We start from the raw sequence: 24,542 nt of genomic DNA, 5'->3' as shown, positions 1-24,542 counted from the left end.
CACCTTTCCAAAATCCACCATACACACACATGTGCGTCTGTGAGTGGATCTGCTCCTGGCTTTCCCACCGAAATACCTCTGGGAGCTTTCCACTCAGCCCCGCCTGCTGCCCAGGGGCCTGGGTTGATTTCACAGTCCTGCACCCTAGCAGGGGCACCCGGCGGCCTGGGTGCACAGTGCCGCAGCGGGCATCTGTGTACCCCACCTTGTTTGAATGTGTCAGGCTGCTCTGGGACACGACGTCCGCCCCCCGAGGGCCCCTCTGGGTGAAGTAACAGCAGGGGACGCAGTCCTGGTAGCAGAACTGTTAGGTCAGAGGGATGTGCGTCCCATAATACCCGCTGTCTTCTGATGTCTCTCCCCCTCGGGGTGGCCTCTAGAAGCTGGAAAAGAGAATGAACAGATTCTCCCCTGGAGCTTCTGGAAGGAACCAGCCCTGCTGACACCTTGATGTGAGTTTCCACCGAGACTGATTTTGGGCTGCTGGCCTCTGGACATTACTATTCAGATATTATCCAACACAATTAAGATTATAAACGGGTGTTGTTCTAAACCACTGTGTTTGTGTTCATCTGTCATAGCAGCCACAGGAAACTGGTACCCTTGTGTGTTCCCTCGCTGGCTACCCATGACATCCCCGTGGGGAACTTTACAAACACACCCAGGCCTCACCCCAGACCAGTCATATCGGAATCCCCTGGCAGCGCTGGCAACTGGATTTTTCTAAGGGACACGGCCCGGACCTCCTGCTCCTGGAGCCCCAGCACGGGCCACGGGCACACGTCTCCTTCCCAACGGTGGCAGACCAAGGCAGGCCGGGGCGGGGGCTGTGCTGGGGTGATGGGGAACAGACAGGGACCTGGCCGGACTTGGGGGCGCAGGCAGCAACTGGGAGGGATCAGTGGCCTTCCAGGGGCTGGCTCCCTCCTGCAGCCACCAGAAACGATGGGCAGGCTGCCCATTTCCGGGCCAGAGGGCGCTTGAGGAGGGTGCCGTAAAGGGTGGCTGGCCCACCCTTAGCCCTAAAGCCAGAGTCGGGGATAGAGCTGTGCGAGAGAACCCTTCAAAGCCTGGCTGGGAGCCCCGCCACCTCCAGGAAGCCCTCCCTGACCATCTCTGCAGGACTGAGGACTTAAAGCAAAGAGTTCAGGATTCCTGCAGACCTCAGCTTGAATCCTTCTTCTGTCACTAACTGTGTGACATATTCCCAGGTCAAGGCACTAGTGGGGACACACCAGGTAAAAGACACAGTTCCTTCTGAGACTCACTGACACTCCCTTCCCAGTGGTGTGGGGTAAATGTTTAACAACCAGCTTTCTGAAAAGACAAAAACAGAAAAAGAACAACTCTGACTCACAGCACCTGCCGATTTCCGTGGTGTAAACAGCCCCACCACAGCTGACCTGGGGAGAGGCGTGCAGGGACGGGAGGCGGCATGAGGAAACACAACTGCAGTGAGCATCTAAAAGTGCCAGGTGCCCGGCTGGGGCTCCTGCGGTGAGTCCGCACCACAGCCCTTCAGAGTGGGAATCACCAGCCCCATTTTACTGATGCAAAGACTGAGTCTCAGAGAGGGAAAGCACTGAGCCCGTGGCACACAGCTAGAAGGTTCATACCTGGGTCTGTCTGCCCCCAAAGGGGGAAGGAAGGCTTATGACAGCACCCCCACCCCACCCAGGAAGACGGGAACCTGCTTCCTCGTGCACCCTGGGCTGGACGGATGCTCCACGGTCTCAGGACCTCAGATGTCATTAATAAGGCATTTTTCCAAAGTGAGCCTGGACAGTCAAAAGCAGCGTCAGAGCATCTCATCTGCCATCTGTGGGGCGGAGAAGGACCCAGCCTGGCACCCACAGGGAGAGTGCGGCCAATTACCGTGGGGTATACGGAAAGCACCTGGGGCTACACGTTTCATCAGAACCGCGACAGCCGCTGAGCACTGCACTTGTGTTCACTGACTTCATCTTCCCAAGAGCCCTAGGAAGACAGCACCCATGTCCCCACCTTACAGACAGTGGAGCTGAGGCTCAGTGACACATGAAGTCACCCAGCTCACCGGTGATGCCACAGGCCCACAGCCCTGATTTTTCCAGGCCCTCGGGCCTGTGTCTTCCCAGCAGGCTACAGACTTTTATAAATAGTTAAGGGCACACAGTTCAACATCCTGCCCGGTGCTCAGGTACAGAGGGACATACCCTGTACCCAGCAGATCGAGACAGAACATTGCCAGCCCTGAGGGCTCTGTGTTCTTTCCAGACTGACAGGTCTCACCGCCGTCCTGATGGGCTGCTTGTCTGTCCTGGGATCCGATGGAACAGATTCTTGACTCCACCCCCGGCCAGCCTAAAGGCCCCTCATTCTGGGATCTGGGATCTTCAGGATTCCAGGGTGGGGTTTTATGATCCGGTACCACGGGGCCCAGAGTGGAGGGCAGATTTAGGCTGAACCACGGCAAGTGGCAAAATAACAGACTGTGCGTGGAGAAAAGGGAACCCTCCTACACAGCTGGGGGGATGTAAATTGGTGCAGCCACTATGCAGAACAATGGGGAGACGCCTCAAAAAACTAAACATACAGTTGCCGTACGATCCGGCAATCCCACTCCTGGGCATATGTCCAGACAAAACTGTAATTCAAAAAGATACCTGCACCCCTATGTTCACAGCAGCACTACTCACAATAGCCAAGACATGGAAACAACCTAAATGTCCATCGACAGATGAATGGATAAAAAAGACATAGTACATATATACAATGGAATACTACTCAGCCATAAAAAAGAATGAAAGAATGCCATTTGTGGCAACACGGACAGAACTAGAAGTTATGATACTAAGTGAAGTCAGTCAGAAAAAGACAAATACTGTGTGACGTCGGTTACATGTGGAATCTAAAATATGACACAAATGGGGCTTCCCTGGTGGCGCAGTGGTTGAGAGTCCGCCTGCCGATGCAGGGGACGCGGGTTTGTGCCCCGGTCCGGGAAGGTCCCACATGCCGTGGAGCGACTGGGCCCGTGAGCCACGGCCGCTGAGCCTGCGCGTCCGGAACCTGTGCTCCACAACGGGAGAGGCCACAACAGTGAGAGGCCCGCGTACCACAAAAAAAAAAAAATGACACAAATGAACTTATCCACGAAACAGAAACAGACTCACAGACAGAGAGAACAGACTTGTGGTTGCCAAGGGGGAGGGGGAGGGGCAAGGGAAGGATCGCAAGTTTGGCGTTAGCAGATGCAACCTATTATATACAGAATAGATAAACAACAAGGTCCTACTGTATAGCACAGGGAACTATATTCAATATCCCGTGATAAACCATAATGGAAAAAAAATATTTAAAAAGAATTTATATATATACATACATATGTATAACTGAATCACTTTGCTGTACAGCAGAAATTAATAAAACACTGTAAATCAACTACACTTCGATAAAAAAAATTTTAAGGCACCCAAACAAGAAAAAAAAAAAAATCACAGACCGTGGGTGATGCCCCAACTGTGTTCACAGGGGAACGGAGTTACCCAGAAGAAGCCCCCCACCCCCTGGCTGTGCCCCTCCCCGCCTCCCAGCCCCAGCTCCCCTCCTGCACAGTGGCCATGGCCTCCCTGGAGAGCTGGCGCTGGGGCTCAAGGGCAAGGTGTCTGACCCTGAAGGAGCCCGAGCCCCAGCTCCAGGGAGAGGCTCAAAGGAGGGGGAGGGCCAGCTAGGGGTGCGTCCACATCCCTTCTCATGCTTCTTCCAGAACCCCCTTCTCCCCACGCCTGCCGACCCCCCTGTGCAAACTGCCCAGGGGAGTGGCGGGGGGCATTTCTGACTGCTTTGCTCACACCCTGTACCTCACTCAACACAGTTCTGTCCCCGTGTAGGCACCTCAGTCACCTGGCCCCCTTTCTCCATGTGAGTCACGGCGGTCTGTTACAAGCCACTCTGGTCAGGACACCTTCCTTGCTGCCTGTCTACGGCTCTGCTGGGCGGGTCTCGCCAGCCAGCACGTAGTAGGTCTTCATTAGGTGTCAGCTGGATGAACTGACTAAATGAAACCAGGAAATGAAAAGAAGGGGTGCGGCCAGGGTCTGGGGAGAGGAAAGGGTGCACGTTGCACGTGCCTCTGTTCTGAACAGGCCCGGGGTCCTGGGCCACCAGGGAGAGCCCGGCAGCCCAGTCTGGAGCCCACCCCTGCGGGGGCTCTGACCAAATCCTGCCTGGGTGGGGAGGGGGGGCAAGGGGGAGCAGGGAGAGGGGCCAAGACGAGCAGAGGGCCATCCAGAGCCCCTTTCCAGGACACACGGAGGTGAGGGCTCCTCTCACGCACGGCCAGGATTCCACCAGCAGATCCAGGATCCGAGGCTGACGAAACCCCGGCGCCCAAGGATGCCGCCTGCCGCCCGGGGCCCGAGCCTCCCACACCATGCCCTCCATGGCTGAGGCCTGGTGGCCTTCGAGGGCAGAGGGATGTCTCCAGAGCACCACCCCCCTGGATGACTGCCTTCGTGGGAGGCAATGGTTCTGGAAGAAAAACAAACAGGCGCTGGGGGAGGGAGGAAGCAGGCAGCAGATGCTGGTGGGAGAGACGCGGCGTCTGGGGGAGGTCAGGGCAGGCTGGCGGGTGGCTGGGCTGGAGGGTGGCCCCCCGGGTGCCCTATGGCGCCAGGCCAGCGTCGGGCCCTCAGGCTCTTCTGACTGGGCCTGGCAGGGAACTCGGGCAGAGAAAGTGTCCCTGGCAGGATGCCACCACCCGGGGGTCCTCCTGTGCCCACGGCCAATGCTCCCCCGCCTTGGGTCTGACAGCACCATTGGCTGGGTGGCCCAAGCCAGGACCCCGGGCGCTACTGTCCCCTCTTCCCCACTGCCCCGTCTGCGGCCAAGCCCTTGGCTTTGCTCCCCGCCTCCATCCTTTCTTCATTCCCTCAAGCAGTAATTAGGGGGCTCCTAGGATGTCCCGGGTCCACTCAGGGCACTGGGGTTGGAGCAGCAAACAGACCCATCCTGCCCCAAGGGGCTTCACTCGCCCACCTTCGAAGGCAAACCCCCAAGCGTGCACCCAACGCTGTCAACTGCGAGCCTGAACTCCCCTCTCGGGACGCCTGCCCTGCCCTGACTGTGGACCTGCTGGAGCTCACCCCCTCCTCCAAGCCTCTGTCCACGCCAGCCACTCTGCCCGTGGCCCCTGTCCACCAGCCCTTCAGGAAGTCTCCCTCACCCCCTCCACAAGAGACTAGCTTCAAACTGAAGACCCCTGGGGCGAGGGGGAAGTGACAAACGCGCTCAGGGTGGACATGATTCACAGGAGGCCTTGCAGGAGGAGAAGGGTGCGGGGCCTGAGGAAGGGGTAGCAGAGGCAGCTGGGCAGAGGTCCCGGGGGGCCTGGTGGGAGCCGGGGTGTCCCCTCAGAGTTCCTGGGGCGCTCCACCCAAAGTGGAGAAGGAACTGCTGGCCAGGGATCCAGGCCACTCTCCTGCTCATGAACCTTCAAGGGCTCCCCACGGCCTGGCCACAAAGTCCAAGAGATGCTGGGTGTTGGCACCCAAGAGCAGACGTGCCTAGCCTTCACACTGGCCCCAACGTACCCAGCCACCTCTACTCCAGACTCAGGCACTCACACCTGCTGTTCCCTCTCCAAAACACACCCTTCTCTCTTTTCTACATCTGACTGTGTTTTCACAGCCCCCCTCTTCCTCTCAGGGAAGCCCTCGGTTCCATCCCTTCCCTCCCTGTTCTCAGGCCCTGAGCTATTTGCGTTACCCACTGCGTCACACTCCTTGAACCAGGAACGCGGAGCAGCCCATGTTACAGCCAAGGGTGAGGCACAGAGAAGTTAAGTCACACGCCCAGGTCAAACAGCTCGGAAGTGATGAGGCTGGGCTGGGAGCCAGGCTGGGCTCCCGGGTGCATTACGCAGCTTGGACTGTCCCCAGCCTTGGCCTTGGGGCGCTCGCTTCGCCGTTCATTCGTTACTGTGCCCCCAGCCGGGCCCTAGGCCCTAGAGCTTCTAGCCCAGCCGGCCAGAGGTGAAGACCCAGCCAGGACGATGCCACAGGGGGTGTGATAATGAACCGCCGTGGGCTCCATCAGACTCAGACCTGAACGATGGGAGGTTAACGCCGAACTCACCATCTGCCCTACAACCGCGGCACCACGGGGGAGGCGCGCGGCCCTGGCCTCGGTTTCCCCCTCTCTGCAATGGGGGCCAAGCAGCTGGTCCCTAGGTCTCCCGCCCCAGGGGAGAAAGCCACATCCCACGGCCCTTTCCATCCCGCGGCCCAACGGGGGGCCTGCCCGGGAGCCACACCGGCAGCCGGAGGAGGGAGGAGCCAGGAAATCCGGGCAGGGCGGCGCCCACCCCCAGCCCCGGGCCAGGCGCCGGAGGGGACGCCGGCTGCCCCCAGAAACACGCTGCAGATGCGCGAGGCACTGCCAGCATTCCTGGAAGGTAACGCCAGGCCAGGCGGGGGGCGGGGGTACAGCCCCAGCCCGCTGCCAGATGTGCATCGCGAACAGCTGCCCCCGGCTAATAAGGTCAGCTCCTGGCTCCGGCGAGCCGCGCACTCACCCGCCGCCTCCGCCAGCCTGGCACCCGCGCCGCCGCGCTTCCCGGGGCGGGAGGTGCGCCACCTCCCCGTGGAGGGGCCAGAGCCAACCCCAGCCCTGCTGCGGTGGACGGGGGGAGCCCACCCCCGGCCCCCGCCCCCCGTGGATGGGGAGGGGCCAGAACACCTCTCCATCCCCTAGCGGTCGGGCGCGGGGAGAGGTAAGAAGCCGCCCCTCTGGGAGGCAGAACTCCCTTGAGGGGCAGGGGGCTGGAGTGCGGCAGAAACACCCAGCGCCCCCTCCCACCAAAGCCAACACTTCCCTGCTGCTGAAGGAGGGCTGGGGGGTTCGGGCGGGCTCTGATTTTCTATTTTACGGGCTGTTTCCCTTCTGTGACCGAAAGCGGAGACCTGGTGGTGAGCCTGGGGCCGTGGCTTGAGGGGGAAGTACTCGCATTCCACGTGCCCCCAGGTTGGGGATCCCCACCGCGGCCCGGGCAGGTTGCCTGGGAAGGGCAGCTGCGGGGACCCTGGGGTTCCTAGGATTCCCTGCCCCCTCCCCCAGCCTCACCCCCCCCAGCCTACCCCCTCCACCTCGCCCCACCCCAGGAACACCCTGTCCTCCATCCAGAGAAGTGAGGTCACCTCCCTGCGGGTCGAGGGGCGGGTAGGGGAGCCAGTTTCGGGATCGGGGCCCAGATTCCGCTCCTCCCTTCCCCCCAGGTCCCCCACAGGGCTGAGGGCAGCCCCCCTCCTGCCCCGTCCCAACCCTCCCACCAGATAAAGGCGCCGGCAGCCGCCTTTGTTTCTCTGGCGTAAACCGAGCCAGATGCGGTCTAATCCCCCAGCTGGGCTGGATCTGCTGGCGGCTGTGGCTCCGGCGCCTCCCAACCCCTCCGGCCCCTCCCGTCCCCGCTGTGTCCGCTGCCTGGCGTTCCCAGGGTTGCTGGGGGCTGGGGGAGGGGGCGGAGGGGAGCAGGGGCCTGGCAGCCTCAACCTCACCTATGTCCCGCCCGAAGGCCAAGGGCAGACAGAGTAAGATCACGGGCTTTGGGATCAAGCCCTCCTGGGCCCAGCCACCTTAGGTGAGTCATGTGACTTCTCTGAGCCTTGGTTTTCTTGTCTGTAAACTGGGAATGATGAGGTCACAGGTTGTAGAAGGCTTGGTAAGCTCAGATGCTATTATTAGGATCTAGAGTGAAACTCACCTCCCTGACCACCCACTGTGCACCACATGACCCCATCTAACCACACATCCCATGTCCAGGGCATGGAACAGCAGTGACAGTCATTTAGGTGCCCATGGGCCTCCTCAGGCATGACGCATTCCCTCCTCCCAAGGACCTGAGAACCCGAGGAGGCCGGTGCTAGTATTAACCCCACTGCACAGACGAAGAAGCTGAGGCCCAGAAAGCCCCCAAAGCTACTAAGAGGCAGGATTGTTATTAAAAATGAGCAAGTGGCCCAGAGAGGTAAAGTGACTTGCCTAGGGTCACACAGCAAGTGAGAGGCAGAGAGAATGGCTGCCCTAGGGGCAAATATAGGATGGGGCAGGGGAGGGCACCTTCCCAGCCTTTGCTTCTCTTGTAGCACTAGGTGGGTTCTTCAAAGTGTAGGCTGAAGCCCTCCAGAAGCAGACCCCTGCAATACTTTTTAAAAATGCAGATCCTGGGGCCTTGGTCTGGTCCTACCGGTGGGGGTCGCCCTGGACTCTGCATTTATTACAAGTGTGGTGGGGGATGTGAGGCGCTGCAGTCCGTGCTGCCGCCCAGGTGGTCCATGCCATGTATGAGGGGCAAGGCAGAAAGGGCCTGGGGCAGGTCAAGCCGAAAGCAGCTCTGAAGGGGGCTCTCTGTCCCCTCTGGGACCGGCCTGCCGGCCCTGGGCCACCGGGCTGGGAACACAGCCTCACCTGGGCTGCTTCAGTCCGGAGGCAGGCGGGCTGCCAAGCACAGAACGGGCCAGGAGTGTCTGATGGACACGGCGCCTCCTTCCAAAGGCCATTAATCATCCAGAGAAACTCCCTGTCAGTCTGTCTGTTCCCAATGCCTCCACCCATGCACAGCACGCACACATGCACCACTCGTGCCAACACACGTACCACGCATGCAGGAAACCCCCCCCCACGTTCACAAGCCACTCATGTAAGAACACACACTAGGCACACAGGCTCTGCATGGGCACACACCACACACCCACACGACACACTGCACACTCATGCCACGTGCACGCACATGGGAACACACCCAGACATGTACGCGCACGAGTCTGTCAGAGCGATTCCCACCCGATGAAAGGAGACAAACGCGGCCCCTGGAGCTGTTCTAAACACCCCAAAAGGAGAAGCAGCCCCCTGCAGCCCCCCCCGGGGGGCCCCAGCCGGGTTCCAGCTCCCCATTCCTTTGCTTGGGGCAGCAATTCTGTCAACCTGGTACCTCCCCAGTGCTTTTCATCCCCATCCGAAGCTCTGGCTGGTCGGCAGACTGATTAATAAAAAATGAGGGAATGAATTAATGATTGGCTGATAAATGTGGTTTGGCAGACGCCTCGTCTTTGCAAGCAGAGAGGGAGGTAACTACCCGGGTTCTTGGAGCGAGAAGGCTGGTACCCAACTTCCCCATGCATTTCACTGATGAGCACAGGCCGGGGGCGGGGTGCCCGGCCACAGACAGCAGCCCCCAAGAGGCCCCTGAGCGCAGGTGCCCTGCCCACCGCCCCCTATGACCCATGGCCGCACACCCAGAAGCCCAGCCACGGGTGTCCTGCTCGTGTGCGTCACACGCTGGAACCTGGTGCCATTCATTCATTCAGATCGGAAAGGACACAAACACAAGGTTGAGATCTGAAGATGCAACCCGGGTGGAGAGAAGCTTTCTTCAGCTGGAGTAGTCAGGGAGGCCTCCTGGAGGAGGTGACATTTGAGCATTCAATGAAAAGAAGCTGGTACTCTGGGCAGGAGGGCAGGTACCATGCTGTATCTGAGGGCAGGGGGCTGCTGTTTCGACAGGACCCCCCACCACCACTCCGAGAGCCTAAGAAGGAGCACAAAGTGAGGGTGCGGAGAGGGGGCTGCCTTCTCTCTGCCTGACACCTCACACAGAAACTCAGCCGGACCTCGTTAGGGCCCGCGTGGCAGCAGAGCCGGCCTGAGGGTCTGTCTGTCCTGCTGCCAAGCCCAAATCCTCTAAGCAGGACAAGGCACCGGGGAGCAGTCCTGTCCCTCTTTGCTCCAGACACTCAGAGCCCATCGACACCCTGAGCCCCCATCCGCCCGCCCCTCTGAGGGGATCTGACAGGGTAGTCTGAGCTCCCGCCCGGGGGGCGCAGACTGGTGCTAAAATGGGCAGAACATCCCCATTCAGAGTGTGCCCCCCGGGAAGCACCTCGTGGCTTCTTTGGGATCCACGTGTTCTTCTGGGTTTAGAAGGCAGCTCCCAAGAAAGAAGCCATAAAAACGCTTGGCTTCATGGGGCCTCGTGGCAACAAACGTACCTGTGAAGAGATGTACCAAAAGCCGACAACTTGGTTCTCATCTGCCTGCCAAAAAGGTCACCACTGTTCATCTCCCCAGCTGTGTGGAAGCAGGTCTGGCTGGGCCCAGGCCCCAGCATCCTGGCACTCCCTAAACCAAGGGCACAGGGGCCGCCAGGCACTGGCAGCTGGCAGAGAAGAGCCACAGAGTGACCCCCACCGGCTGGCAGCACCGGGGGTCCCAGAGGCCAGTGCCACGATGACTCTCCTTTTGCTTCTGCAAGTTTTTCTAAATCTTCCAAGTTTTCTAAGATGACCAGGCATCGTTTTGTGCTGAGGACAGAGTAAGTCTTATTAAAGACACTCACAGGAGGAAGGAGCAGAAATGACCTTGATACAGAAGTGAAACTCTGAAGGTTTCAGTGGGCTTTGGGGCCTAAGCACTTCGCTGCCTGAGAGCAAGAGCCAGTGAAGCCATCAGACTGCTCACGCCAGCAGCTCTGCCCAGGGAGCCCCTAGGGACGGGAGGAGGAGGGGCTACAGCCAGCCAGCCACGCCCCATTCCAACCATGCATCCAGCTATTGGTCCATCTATCCATCCATCTAAGCACCCATCTGTCTAACCATCAGCACACTCACCCATGCATCCATTCACCTGTCCATCTTTCCATCCATCTAACCATCCACCCGAACATCCATCCGTCCATCCATCCCCACCATCCCATGCTTCCACCCTCCATCGCTCCACTCATTCATCTGTCCATCTATCCATCCATCCATCCATCCATCCATTCACCATCCATGCATCCTTCACCTTCCCATCATTCTGTCCTTCCACTCACTCATCTGGAGTAAGCAACTTTTTTCATTTTATCTAACCAGCATCCGTCCCGCCCCAGCCTAGTGGGCCTGTCCACCAACACACTCCTTTTCCCTTTACAAAGGCGAGCCAATCACAATCTTCCCTGGGACACTTGCTAGGAACCGCTCTCCCCATCCCTCTTGGGAGTCACTAGATACCAGCCTAGAACTGTTCTTAGCTGTCTCTGACATGTGAGGAGAAGCTGCCCAAGAATGAATTCCACACAGGAGAAGGCGGAGCTGAGGATGGAGACAGGGGGATGAGCCTGGGTCCAAGAGTGCCTGGGGCCAGCTTCACCCTCACCACTTACGTGGGGCAACAAACGCCCTTTTGGAATTGGGTTTGTGGCATTTGCACACAGAAAGGGGCGTGAGTAACACAAGCCCTTCCAATACAGTACAAGGTGATTTAGAACCTTCTAGATGCTCATTCCTGAGTCAGACGAGGATGCCCAAAAGACAAATAAGCCCTGTTCCGGCCTGCCAGAGGCTGACCCCCAGTTGGAGTTGCAGCTCTAAAACACGAACAAGGAGGAAAGCCACCCAGCCCGGCTGCTCAAGGCCAGCATGGGGTCAAAGGCCAGACAAGGCCCCTATCACTAAGCCTCAGTTTCCTTATCTGTAAAATGGAGACAGCATCCCCTACGGTGCAGGGCTGCTTGAAGATCAGGCTGACTGGGCTGCTCCCCCACCAGCCAATCCTACCCCCTTCGTTCTTTTTTTTCTTTTTTGCGGTAAGCGGGCCTCTCACTGTCGTGGCCTCTCCCGCTGCGGAGCACAGGCTCCGGACGCACAGGCCCAGCGGCCACGGCCCACGGGCCCAGCCGCTCCGCGGCACGTGGGATCTTCCCGGACCGGGGCACGAACCCGTGTCCCCTGCGTCGGCAGGCGGACTCTCAACCGCTGCGCCACCAGGGAAGCCCCTCCCCCTTCTTTTTTTCATGGCACAGGCTGCTCCGCATAAAGTCTGAGAAGGTCAGACACCCATGTTCCCAGTACCCCTGCAATTACAGACGGGCATGTGGCCAAGCCTGGAAAAGTGGACCTAAGTTTGCTAAAATCTGGGAAACACCCGTGCCCCAAAGAGAAAAGGGCAAGGGAGCCCCCTACCCTTTCCCATCCTGCTTTTGGATGCTCTCCTGGGGGGACGTAGTGCTTGGAGCTGTGGCAGCCAGCATGCAACCACGAGGCAAGGGCCAAAAGAATTATACTCAGATTTACTTTGATTTAAGGAAAAGGTCATCTCTTGTACACCTGGGGCTGTGGGCTGAGGTCTGCCCTCTCTCTATTGGTTGTAGGAGGTGGTCTCGTGACGAAGTTAAAAGCATGGATTCTGGAGCCAGCACTATCTACTACCTGCTGGCTGTGTGACCTTTGGCAAGTTACTTAACCTCTCTGTGCCTCCGTCTCCTCCATAAAACATGAATGATATTTGTGAGTGTTAAGTGACTTAGGATACATGAAAACATTTTGCACAGTGCTTGGCACGTAGAAAGTGCCCCCGATAAACATTAGCTCTAATTAGCCATCGCTGTCAAGAGAATGTGGGGATGCGGTGGGGGGCCGGGCCAGTGGGAAAGCCAGGCGGGCACAGAGGTCCAGGCCCGCAGGAGCTGAACAGGAGCCACGAGCCTGCTCTCAGCCTTGGCACCGCGGAGGCCGCGCTGACTCGCTCTGTGTTCACCCTGCCAAGGCCAGAGCAGCGGGCTCCAGCCTGCCGGTACCTGCAGGGAGAGATGCCCTGCGACGCAGCCGCCCGCCTCCCTCCACTCCTGCCGGCCCGGAGCCAGCCTGGCAGCCCCGCGAGGTGGGCGCCCTGCTGGCCTGGGGGGACCTCAGCCCGGGCCTGGAGATGCCCCCCCACCCCCACTCTGCAGGCTGCAGTCCTGACTCCCAGCCGTGCGACCCCCCTTCGTGGAGAAGGTGGCATCCCCTCCACCCCTCCCGCCGGAGCCGACCGTGGAAGCGATTCCACTTGGCAGCCACGCTGCGGGGAGTCGAAAACAGTTGTTCCGCTTGTCGGATGCCCAGGCCCTGCACAGCTCGACACAGGCCGCCGGGCTGGGGACCGTATAACTCCTTTGGGCGTGTTCTCTCTCTGCGGAGGGCGGGAGACGCCAGGCCCCTTTGCAACGGGGTAAACTGAGACATCTCTCTGCACACCTCCTCGTCGGACACAGCGGAGCTGCCCTCCTGCCTTCTGCGTCCATCCACGACTCACATACAGTCCTCACGGGGCCTGGGGAGCTGCCAGGATCGACGCGAGGCTCCTACACATGCAGGGACTAGGCTGCTTACACACACCACCACCTGGCATCTCCATGACGACCCCGGAGACAGGCACAACCTTCACGCACATTCTGTAGGTGCGGACCCGAGGCTGTGAGAGAGCACGAGTACCTTGCCTGGGTCACAGCAGTTCACGGCAGGGGAGGGATTCAGCCCCAGGCCTGGCTGACCTTAAAGCCTGGGCATTAACTGCACTGACTCAGCATTCCCAGAAGCTTCTGGCCCCAGGGCTTCGGCCTCCCCCGGCCATCCTGCACGTTGCTGCCCAAGAACAGTGCTTACAAGCCTCCCCCGCTCAACAACCTTCAGTGGCTCCCCAGCGCCCACAGGAACAAAGCCCAAATCCTGGTACAGCCCTCTCCACCTCTGACTTCCTGACATCACCCCGGCAATCTGTTCACCCCTCCCCACAAGTCAAGTGACAGGGGTGCCTGAGAGCCTGGACTAGGCACCACCTCCTCCAGCGGGCCAGGCTCGCACCCACCACAGGGCCTTTGTGTGTGCTGTTCCCTCTGCCTGGAAGCTACTCTCTCCCCACTGCCCCTCTGCTTAAGGGCCCCCTCCTGGGAGAGGCCATCCCCCCCACCCCCCTCTCCTGCACTATTTTCTCCACTGTGCACTTCTCACTACCCAGCAGGGAATTCTCGTGGCACTGACTTAGGTGTAACGTCTGAGGCTGCCGATTAGGCTGTGAGCCTGTGAGGGCAGGACCTTGCCTGTCTTGTTTCCTGCTGTATCCCCTGCGCCAGGCTGGGTGAAAAAGTGAGTGAGTGAGTGAGCGAGTGAGTGAGTGAGTGAGCGAGCGAGTGAGTGAGTCCCCTTCTCCCGGGGCCCACCGCAGAGCTAGCATCCATCTGGAGTCCCAGCTGGCCTGAAAGGACCCCCCTCCCATGTTCTCTGCCTATGCTTATCCTCCCCGACTCCCAAGGTTTCCCTCGAGGGGCCCAACCACCCCTCCCTCTGGCCCCAACCTCCAAGTCCTTCTCCGTGAGTCCCCCAGGCGCTCCTCAACGGTGTAGATGTCCCCACACTTGCCTGTGCAGCTCCCGCCACCTGAATCACCCTTTCTCCCTCCCCTACCCGGGCAACTCCTGCACAGCCCTCAAGAGCCCTTCAGGTATTCCCTCCCTTGCAAGGCAGAACTGATCACGCCCCCTTTTGACACCCTCTGTCCAACAGACACACCCACTGCGAGGTCCTCATGTCTTTGCCCTCACTCATCACGATGCTGCATACAGCAGGTGCTCACGACACCGTTACAGGATAACCCACTGTCTCCTCTCAGGTCCTTCACAACGTACAGGCCTCCTGACTGGACAGGAACTCTCTGATGGCAGGGGCTGTTTTGTTCATTGCTACATCCTCAGTGCAAAATCCAGTGCCTGGACTTCCCTGGTGGCACAGTGGTTAAGAATCCGCCTGCCAATGCAGGGGACACGGGTTCAATCCCTGGTCCGGGAAGATCCCAAATGCCGCGGAGCAACTAAGCCCGTGTGCCACAACTACTGAGCCTGTGAGCCACAATTACTGAGCCCATGTGCCACAACTACTGAAGCCCACACGCCTAGAGCCCGTGCTCCCCAACAAGAGAAGCCACCGCAATGAGAAGCCTGTGCACCACAACGAAGAGCAGCCTCCGCTCGCCACAACTAGAGAAAGCCCGCGTGCAGCAACGAAGACCCAATGCAGCCAAAAATAAATAAATAAGTTTATTTGAAAAAAAAAATCCAGTGCCTGTTGGATGGATGGACAGACCGATGGACAGATGAATTGGGCAGATGGATGGACAGATGGATGGAAAAATGGATGGATGGATGGATGGATGGATGGATGGATGGATGGACAGGAGGATGGATGCCCAGAGGGAAAAAAAGATGAATGGAGAGATGGACGAAGAGAATGAAGGAATCAACTAAAACAGAGATATGAATGGACGGAAGAAGGAAGGAAGGGCAGATGGGTGGATGGAAGGATGGGTGAGGGATGCATGTGTTGATAATGGAAAGAAAAATGGGTGGATGGGTGGGTGAATGGTTGGGTGGATGGATGGCTGGATGGATGGATGGACGGAAGGAAGGAAGGAAGGAAGGAAGGATGGATGGATGGATGGATGCATGGATGGATGGATGGATGGATGGATGGATGGATGGGTGGGTGGATGGATGGATGGATGGATGGATGGATGGATGGATGGATGGATGGATGGATGGATGTGGGTGGGTGGGTGGATGGATGGATGGATGGATGGATGGATGGATGGATGGATGGATGGATGGGTGGATGGGCGGGCAGGCAACTGGATGGGGAGGAAACCACTGCTTACATTACTTATTAGGTTACTTCACGGGTAACCTCAGTTTTCTGACCAGATGAAGAACCCCCCCTAGTCTTCCCCACCCTCACCAACAAGTGCTACCACTGCTCTGAGTGAGCAGAGGGGAGGGGTGGTATCTCCTTGGTCCTCCAGCTACACACACACACAGCGGGGGCGTCACTCAGACCGTGTGGTGAGGCTGAGAGCATGTGTCATCTCCCAGCAGGGGACACTCATTGGGCCCTTACTCCCTGCCCGGCCCCATGCCAAGCCCTTCTGTGGAGACTCTACCTGGGCTGGCAGCAGGCTGCTCCCTCACTTCATCAAGGGGGAAACTGAGGCCCAGAGAGGTTAGATTATTACCCACGGTCACACAGCTCTAGGCAGCTGAGGCAGGATTCGAACCCAGAGCCCGCACTCTCAGCGACTCTGCCGCCCGCAGGCCCCACCCGTGGCCGTCATGTTCCACCTCTCCCTCTTAATTCTACTTAGTTTTTCTTACTTCATAATCTTCCTTCAGTCAACTCACTGTTTAAGCTTAAATAAACTTAAAATGTACATGAGTACCCTAAAAGGAAAGTCAGTATTAAACAACATAAATAGAAAGTAACCCTAAAAATACATACTGTGAAAACGAAGCAATGCTATTCAGTTTTAGCCAAATACTACTCCCAGTGAAGGCTCGGGACCCAAGGCCTATTCTCTCCCTATTAAAAATGGAGATCAGCAAGTGTAGTGGTTTAAAAATATGTCCACAGATGCTTTGACATGCCTCCCTTGAAGAGGTAGAGCCCTTGAGTTTGGGCCAGACTTAGTGATTCACTTCCAATGAATAGAACGTGGCAGATGTGACAGTGTGTGGCTTCTGAGACCAGGTCATCTGAGGCACAGAAGTTCCTTCCTGGTTCTCTCGTGGGTCACTGGCTCTGGGTGAAGCCAGCTGCTCTGTGGAGAGACCCACATGGTAAGGAACTGAGGCCTCCAGCCAACAGCCATGTGAGACGTCGGTCAAACCTTCAGGAAAGACCGCAGCCCCGGCAACATCCTGATTACAGCCTCATCAGAGACCTGGAGCCAGAAACACCCACCTGAGCCACTCCCCACAGAAACGGTGAGAAAACAAATAACTGTTATTCCAAGCTGCAACGTTATGGTGTATTTTGTTACACAGCAGTAGATGACTTATACAGCAAGTGTTCGGGAGGCATCACAGACAGCCTGAGGCTCTCCATGAAGCAGTCAGAATGATCAAAGGGCAACTGAAAGGGGAAGAAGTGGACCCTGACGGGACTCAGTGTATTCTCTGATGCCATGTCCATGCCTGCCCACTGCAGCCTGCTCCCCACTCAGCAGCCAGAGGGAGGGGCGTTACGTGAATCAGGTCACGTTTCCCTGGGGAACTGCCCCCATGGATCCCCTTCCCACTTGAAACTCCCAAGGCTACATGTCCTCCAGTCCCACTGGCCTCTCGGACCTCCCCCTGGGATCTCCTTCCTCCCTATTCATCCACTCCAACCATGCCGGCCTCCTGCTTTACCTACAAAACCTCAAGCTCATTTCCCATCAGGGCCTCTGCACGGAGCGCTTTTCTGTTCCCTCTGCCAGCACCACTCCTCACCTGGCCTGCCCCCTGTACCTCCACAGCATCTGTTAGTCAATCCCCACACAGCCCCTGCTCCCCGACTCCCTCCAGCCCTCACCATCTCCACGATGATAGCTGGTTGCGTATTTGTTCCCTTTCTCCTTCTCCGTCAGGCTCCCGCAGCAGAAGGTACACTGGATGGGGGAGGGATGGGGGAGCGATGGGGGAGCAGAGGCAGGTCTGTCTTGTTCAGAGCTGTCTTCCTTACTCAGAACAGTGCCCCACACGTAGTGGGTACTCAGTAGACCTTCATGGAATGATGGAGCCCACCAAGGGCTGGGCATCCAGGAAACCAGAGAGTCGGAATAGAAATGAACTAAGCTCAACTGGACCTGGACCAGACCCGCGCACAATTTTCTGCCACGATTTTCTGCTCCTTTGTTCTCTCCACTGCGTCCCTACACAGGAACCCTCTGAGCGTGCCCCGTGGGGCCTGGGCAGTGTCTCTGCCTCAGAACGTCTTGAAAATGGTACTGGAAATGGGTATGGAGTTTCTGCTCAGGGTGATGAGAAAGTTCTGGAACTAGACGGTGGTGATGGTTACACAACAGTGTGAACATACTTGACGCCACTAGGCTGGACGCTTAAAAATGGTTAATTTTTAACCATTTTTAAGTTAAAAAAATGGAGCCGGGCTCCATTTTTAAGTTAAAAAAATGGTTTTTAACCATTTTTAAGTTAAAAATTTACCAGTGGTAAATTTTACATGGTGTTTATTTTTTACACAATAAAGAAGTGTAAAAAAAAAATGGTGCTGGCCCCATTTGGCCGTCATCAAGTTTAGCAGTTTGAAGATTTTATAATCTATAACACTGCTAGGTCTAAAGGCATTTTTCTATGGTTTCCTGAGATAGACACATGGGTGTGATCGCTTTGATGCCTGCCTGCCCAGTAAACCAACTTCTCCTTCGTGCAACTCATCAGAAAACGAACAGAAACATCAATCTGCTAAAACCACCTGGAAAATGAAATTCTGAGACACTTCACAAACATGCTTTGGGGCTACACAGTATATAATTTTTAAATTTTTGTTTTCCTCTTTCTTACACAAAAATTAAACTAGAAAGAGGAGAAGAAAAATCAAGGTATGAATGAAGCCCTGTGGTGGATCCAGACCTCTGTGTGGGGAGGGCCAGCGCAGGAGGGGGACCGATGAGACAGAAAATAAACAAACGAGAGCTTCCCCAACTCCCAGGGAGACTTTTCGACGGGAACCACCTCCACGCGCCCCGTCCATGCAGCAAGCCAGGATGCATTTTTTAATTGGGCCACGTTTTCAGCTCCCCGGGCTGCTCCAGGAGGAGCTAAACTCATTACAATTTTCAAACTGATCTGACAGAGATGCTGGTGCGTGGCTAAGCGGGGCAGTGGGAATCGGCTGTTCGGAAAGTAGATGTAAACCTCTTGGGAGAGTTCTTTCAAGGCTTAAAGCTGCTGGTGGGCTCGTTTCCACCGTCCACGATGCCCCAGAGAACTAATGCACTTGCGCCGGGATGTGAAAATATCCCCCGTGGAGGCCACGGACCTGCGACCACTTCACCAACTCGCTGGCGGGCGAGGGACGCAGGAGTCCTGCTCCGGCCCCGAGCCGGGGCTGGGCTCCACACGCTGCCAGTTCTCGACAAGTCTGTCCCCAAGGTCTCCCTGCGCCCGGTTCGGGGCAGAGGCTGAGGGAGGAAGAGGCTGGGGCCTCCACCGGAGAGCACGTGAGGTCGTTCCACTGAGGACCCCAGAGGAGGCCGAGGGGCACTGGGGGCCCGGCCAGGTCCCCTGTCAGCACGGACGCGGCCGAGAGGAGGGGAGATGTGGAACCAGCATCCTGGCCTCTCCTCCAGGTCCCCCCGGCGGACCCTCGGCTGCAATGTGGCCAGCTTGGCGTAGGCCTCTCCTGTCCTCCCTGAGGCGGGCCAGCGAGTCAGGGGTGACCCTGGGGGACAGGGACCGGGAAGGACAGCTGAGTCTGCACCCACCAGATCGACTGCAGCCACCAGAGGCAGAAAAACATCCCAGAACCGCCCAGGGCCTGCCATGAGGCCTGGCCCCCCGCCCAGGCCAGGGGCCGCGTGCCATCGTTGCTCCCCACCCCCGCCGCGGTGCCGGGGGGCCGGGGGGGCCGCGCTCCACCCGCCCGGAGAGCGCTCCTTGGGGACCCGGGGTTATTTACAGGGCTGGCCGCTATTTCAAACCTTGGTTTGTTTAGGAAGCAGGGCAGTGGGTGCTGGGCCCCTTAGGGGATGAGGCCGGGCAGCCCTGGCTGGGGGGTCTGGGGCTGGAGAGCCTGCTGGCCATGTGAACAGGCCCAATTAGTCCCTTAGGGGGAGCGGGGGATGTAACTTGGCCTGTTCGCCTGCCGTTTGGGGGGGGCACATGGCGGGGGGAGCATGAACCCCGCTGGCGGCCCCCAGCTGGCCTCCCCAGCCACACAGCGGGCTCCTCAGAGGTGCCCAGGCCACCCACCGCCCAGCGGGGACAGCTGCGGGCCGCCCGGCCTCCATGCCCCGGGCGGGGGCTGAGCCGCTTGACCTCGGAGGGCTGGTCCCCTCCAGGATTCTACGGTCGGGGCCTGGTGTTCCCAGCCACAGTGTCTCGCACAGGGGGCAGCCCGGAGGACGCTGAGTGGCCACAAAGGTTGGCTGTTCTCCCATGTGCCTGGAGCGGGGGGAGGGAGCCGCCGGAGGAAGCCAGGGAGCCGGGCGGGAGATGTGGGAAGGTTCCCCGCGAAAGGGAGCGGCGAGGACACCCAGAGAGACCCAGAAAGCGGGAGACGCACAGGGCCAGAGCCAGAGCGAGACAGGAGGACAAAGACAGAGGTGGCGGCAGCGAGACAAAGGGAGGACCGGAGAGCCGGGCGCAGCCGGGCCGCGCGGAGAAGGCGCGCGCGGCCGCCGACATGTGTGTGGTGAGGCTCCAGTTAAAGGGAGGGAAGAGGTGGTCTGACGACCGAAGTCATTGAAAAATTTCTGGCGCAGCTGCCCCAAGGCTCCTGGCCACGGGCCCGGCTCGGAGCTGAACCTAAACAAACCCCTGCGGCAGCCATCTGCTTGATTTTAAAATAAATCAAACAGTCTGCTGAGCCGGGATCGAGTTTCCATCTGCGCCGCCGCCCGCTCGCCGGCTTGGAGCCGCGCTTGCCTCTCCCAGCCAAGGCTCCTGGCAACATGTGGGCTGGTAATTCCTCCAGGAGCAGGGAAACTGGGCCCCCGCCGCCCCCAGCTCCTAACTGAAAGCAAGTGCTATTTTTACAGCCACCCACTGGAGCGGGGGCCCCAACAGGGCTCGGGAAACCCAGGCACGGGGTTAACGCTGACTTGCCTCCAGCCCAGAGGGGTGGGGGCCGCGCCATGGGGTGCCCCCCTCTGCCTCCAGGAAAGGGGCGAGGGGCTGAGCGCAGGGGTGCCGGCCCCTCCCGGGCCAGGAGGATACTCCGACATCACGTGAGACCCACAGGCCAGTCCCGACAGCCGTGGACCGCGGCGGCTGGCAGCAGCCCAGGGCCTCCCTGGAGTGGCTGAAAATAGCAGCAGGAATCCCCCTCCCTCAGGCTGGGGCCACCCTGGGGGGTGCCGCCCACCTGTCCCCTGCAGGGCCAGGCAAGCAGGGTAGCCTGCCTTCCCTGACCCAGGCGAGAAACAGAGAAAGGGAAACACCAGCCTGGCAGGGTTCAGTAAGCCCATCTGTGCAATGGGCATAACACGGCCCTTCGGGTGGTCTCGGGGGAACAAGGATGGGGTCCTAGGATCTTGCGGCCGCACCTGGCACACGGGGGCTCTCTATGCCACCTTGGAAAACGCAGGGAGGAAAGAAGTGACAACAGGAAAAGATGCCTTCCTGGAGAGCTGCCCATTCCCACCCCTAGGGATACTCAGCGATAAGACAGGCCCCGGCCCCCAGACAGGCGGCGGGGGGGCGGGGTCTCCACGCCCAGCAGGATGCCTCGCTTCCACAGTGCAGGCCACCCTCTGACCCCTGCCAGACGTTTCCCGACGTGTGTGCCGGGTTCCAGCAGGGAGATGCACGGGTGCAGGGGCGACCCCAGTTTCACTCAAAGCCCTCAGTACACAAACCAGGGCAGGCCAGGGGCAGAGCGCGGGTCTGCTCCAGCGTCACCTCTCCCGCACATCACGTTCCGTCTGAGCCTGGGTCCCCCTACTCAGAAGCACAGAGGGGAGGCCTGGATGGCTCGGGACATTCTGCATGGCCCTTTCAAGGGACGACCGACCTTCAGATGCAAAGGCTTTTGTACCGAGAAGCTGCCTCTGGTTTGCCCGGCCAGCACTTTCCCCCTCAGCCCCGAATGCAGGCCAGAAACGAAGACCAGCCGATTGCACAGGTACGGAACGTCCTGTCCGTATCAGGCACCCTCTCCCGCCCTCTCCCCTCGTCACCTGAGGTGCAGGCTTGGAGAGCCTGTGCAAGGCTCCCTGGCCCCTTCACACCCAGTCACCTGTGAGGTTGGTGCTTTCACTGCCCCCATTTTCCACATGGGGAAACTGAGCCAGAGAGTCAGCTACCCCAGGACAGAAACGGTACAGCCGAGGGCCCACACAGGACCTGCCCTCAACCACTGCGCCCTCCTCCCTTCTCCACGGGCATCCTCCGCCCTCCTTCCTCCCTCGGCTGGCCCGGCTCTCCCCATCCAAACCAGCCTTTGTCCAGATCCACGCAAACGTCCACCACGCTGCCTTCCACAGGCCAACTGGCTTATTTCCCAAGACGACCCAAAGGAGGGGTGCTGCAAACCCGTTTTACACTGGGGGAAACTGGGGTCTGGTAAGTTGCCCAAAGCCAGACGGCCAGCAAGAGGCAGGAGACGGGACAGGAGCAGTGGGCAGTGGCCGGGCCTGAGACCGGCACGGCACCCCTCCCCTCCCCTGAAGCCAAGCCTGGACAAGAAGGACGGCGCAGGCATGGGGAGGGGAGGGGCCGCCCCCCACCCCCTGCCGGCCACAGGGTCATCTCTGAGAGTCACCCCTTCCCTTCTCCTCCTGCCCCAGCCCCTGCCCCTCTCATCCACTCAGAGAACCTTTACTGCGCACCTACTGTGTGCCGGCCCACGGCCCGCCCCACCCAGGAGACAAGGCGTGTGAAAGCCGCTCTCATCTCTTGGGACTCGCAGTCTGTAAGAGGGACGTGCCAGGCCACGGAGGGAGAAAGAAGGGAAGGACCACCGGGCGAGTGCACTGGCGTCCCAGGGCTGCCATAACTAATTATGACAAACCAGGTGGCTTCAACAACAGAAATTCGTTTGCTCGGCTTGGAGAAGTTTGAAATCAAGGTGTCGGCAGGGCCCCACTCTTTCCAAAGGCTCTAGGGGAGGATCCGTCCTGCCTTTTCTAGCTTCTAGTGGCTGCCAGCCATCCTTGCCGGCCCCTGGCTTGTAGCTGCATCCTTCCCATTCTCCTCCATCTTCACGTGGCCTCTGTGTGCGTGTCTGTCTCCGCCTACCATCCTCTCTGCCAGGGTCCAAATTCCCCTCGTCTTATAAGGACACCAGGCAGTGGTTTCAGGGCCACCCTCATCCAGTGACCTCATCCTAACTTGATCACATCTGCAAAGACCTTATTTCCAAATAAGGGCACATTCACAGGTTCGGGTGGACGTGAACCTGGGGCCACACCGGGCCCCAGCACCGTCCCTCGGCGCTGACCCCCCGAGCAGACCTCTCCAGGTGGACAGAAGCCGCTAACGTGGCGGAGGGGCCAGCAGGCACTCCACTCACCGAACCCAACACTTGCGTGATGTCAATCTTTTTTCTGTCTCTGGACAGCCAGAGCCTATTATGGGATACTATGTACCCGGAGGGAGGACGCCGCTGCCAGCTCCCAGCCTGGCAAGAGGCGCCTGGGGATGGCCTCCACCTCGCTTCACAGCTCTCCCTTTCTCTCCCGCTCTCTCTCTCCCAGAACCGGCCACAGAAAATCTTTGTGGGGACGACTGAGGCCTCCGTTCCCACACGACTGGCTCGGCGCAGCTGCCAGCAGGCGGCTGACCTCCGCCCCCGGGGCCTGTGAGCCTGAGCTGCCTGCGGACGCCGGTTTTCCCACCCCCGGCCGAGGGACTCCTCCAACGCTCCCCGCTCCTACAAGGACCTCAGCTCAGAGTCAGAGCCCAGAAGATGACCTCCAGGGTCGTGCGGTCCCCTGGAGGGCACTCCTGCCGGGTGTGAGCCCGGGCTCTGGGCTCCCCCGGCCTGGGGTGTCTTCCTCACACGGAGGGACCAGCCTGGCTGACTAAGGCTGTGAACGCGCAGGAAGATGTTCTTTGCGCTGTTATTTATAATAGTGGGGGAAACCGTCTAAACGTCCACCATAAGGTGCAGTTAATAAAACCCACACAGCCCCCTTCACACACTGCTGAACATACTCAGCTGTCACCCCGCGGGCGCTGGACACCCCTACGGACGTCTGTTGCTCAGGCTGCCGTAACCAAGTACCAGGCCGGCAGGTTCAAACAACAGAGAGATATTTTTCTCACAATTCTGGAGGCTGGAAGTTGGAGACCAAGGCTGTTGGTAGGTTTGGTTCCTTCCAAGGCCTCTCTCCTTGGCTTGCAGAGGACCATCTTCTCCCTGTGTATCTCACGGGGTTTCCCCTCTGTGTGTGTCTGTGTGCTAATCTCTTCTTCTCACAAGGACACCAGTCCTACTGGATCAGGGCCCACCCTAATGACCTCTGTAAAGACCCAAATATAGTCAAATACAGTCACATTCTCAGGTGCTAGGGTTAGCAGTTCAACACAGGAATTTGTGGGGGGGGACACGATTCAGCCCACGACAGGAACCCTCCACCCAACGGAAGCCGTTTGACAGGCCACGTGTCAAGCGACACTGGCAACAACGTGACACAGAAGCTTTCAGCTCCCTGGTCGCATGAGATCCGAGAGTTCAAAGATCCCATCGGCTCCCAGGAAGGAAGCCCTATCTGAAAGGCTCTACCCCAGGAGACAGCATCAAAGCCAAGTCTCAGGAGCTGGGTGGCCTTGGAGAGGCGACCCCACACCCGCCTCGCAGGTCGTCAATATCGGAGGCCGGGCTCCCTGCTTCACCTGGCAGGGGGGCCTGGTCTACAGCCCCCCACCCTCACTACTGGCCTCCTTGGGCCCCATGGTGACCACCCAGCTCCACACAGGACAACAAGGTGTCACCCACAATCCAGGTCTTGCAAGGCAGGCCCCTCCGGTTCCCATAACCCCACGGGCAGCTGCAGAGGTGCCGCCCCATTTCACAGACGGTGGAAGCGAGGCTGACACAGCCCGCGGCCTGTCCAAGGTCACGGGGCACGGAAATGCCTGCCTCACGTTTAACACTAAGACAACCCGGTGATGGCGTTAACGCGTGTTTCAGTGGGAGGGGGTCCCATCACCTCGTGAACACAGCCATGCCAGCTTTCCAAGCCCTCCTCCAGCCTGGACTTACGTGGACGTATTTCTTTAA

The 24,542-nt window shown here is 58.8% G+C and overlaps 2 protein-coding genes across 4 annotated transcripts in view; one reads left to right on the top strand and one right to left on the bottom strand.

Annotated features, from left to right (window-relative positions):
• Positions 1–24,542, bottom strand: part of GSE1 (Gse1 coiled-coil protein) — a 416,808-nt gene that overhangs the window by 355,712 nt on the left and 36,554 nt on the right. The window lies entirely within an intron of this gene.
• LOC132510164 (uncharacterized) lies at positions 12,416–24,063 on the top strand. The gene is made up of 4 exons (XM_060131945.1): positions 12,416–12,672; positions 14,334–14,395; positions 19,426–20,009; positions 23,014–24,063. Exons 1-4 carry the CDS (start codon positions 12,416–12,418, stop codon positions 23,119–23,121), a joined length of 1,011 nt encoding a protein of 336 aa, XP_059987928.1. The 3' UTR covers positions 23,122–24,063.

The sequence above is a fragment of the Lagenorhynchus albirostris genome, chromosome 19, assembly GCF_949774975.1.
Source record: "Lagenorhynchus albirostris chromosome 19, mLagAlb1.1, whole genome shotgun sequence".
In the NCBI taxonomy this organism is placed as follows: Eukaryota; Metazoa; Chordata; class Mammalia; order Artiodactyla; family Delphinidae; genus Lagenorhynchus; species Lagenorhynchus albirostris.
This window is presented reverse-complemented; position numbering and strand designations above follow the sequence as displayed.

Bases quoted from the DNA above. Each gene is read 5' to 3' on its own strand.
- LOC132510164 (XM_060131945.1), top strand. From the start codon at position 12,416: ATGCGGTGGGGGGCCGGGCCAGTGGGAAAGCCAGGCGGGCACAGAGGT. The intron at 12,673-14,333 runs GTGGGCGCCCTG...TCTGTCCAACAG, and splicing joins CAGCCTGGCAGCCCCGCGAG to ACACACCCACTGCGAGGTCC. The intron at 14,396-19,425 runs GTGCTCACGACA...TTAGTCCCTTAG, and splicing joins CACGATGCTGCATACAGCAG to GGGGAGCGGGGGATGTAACT.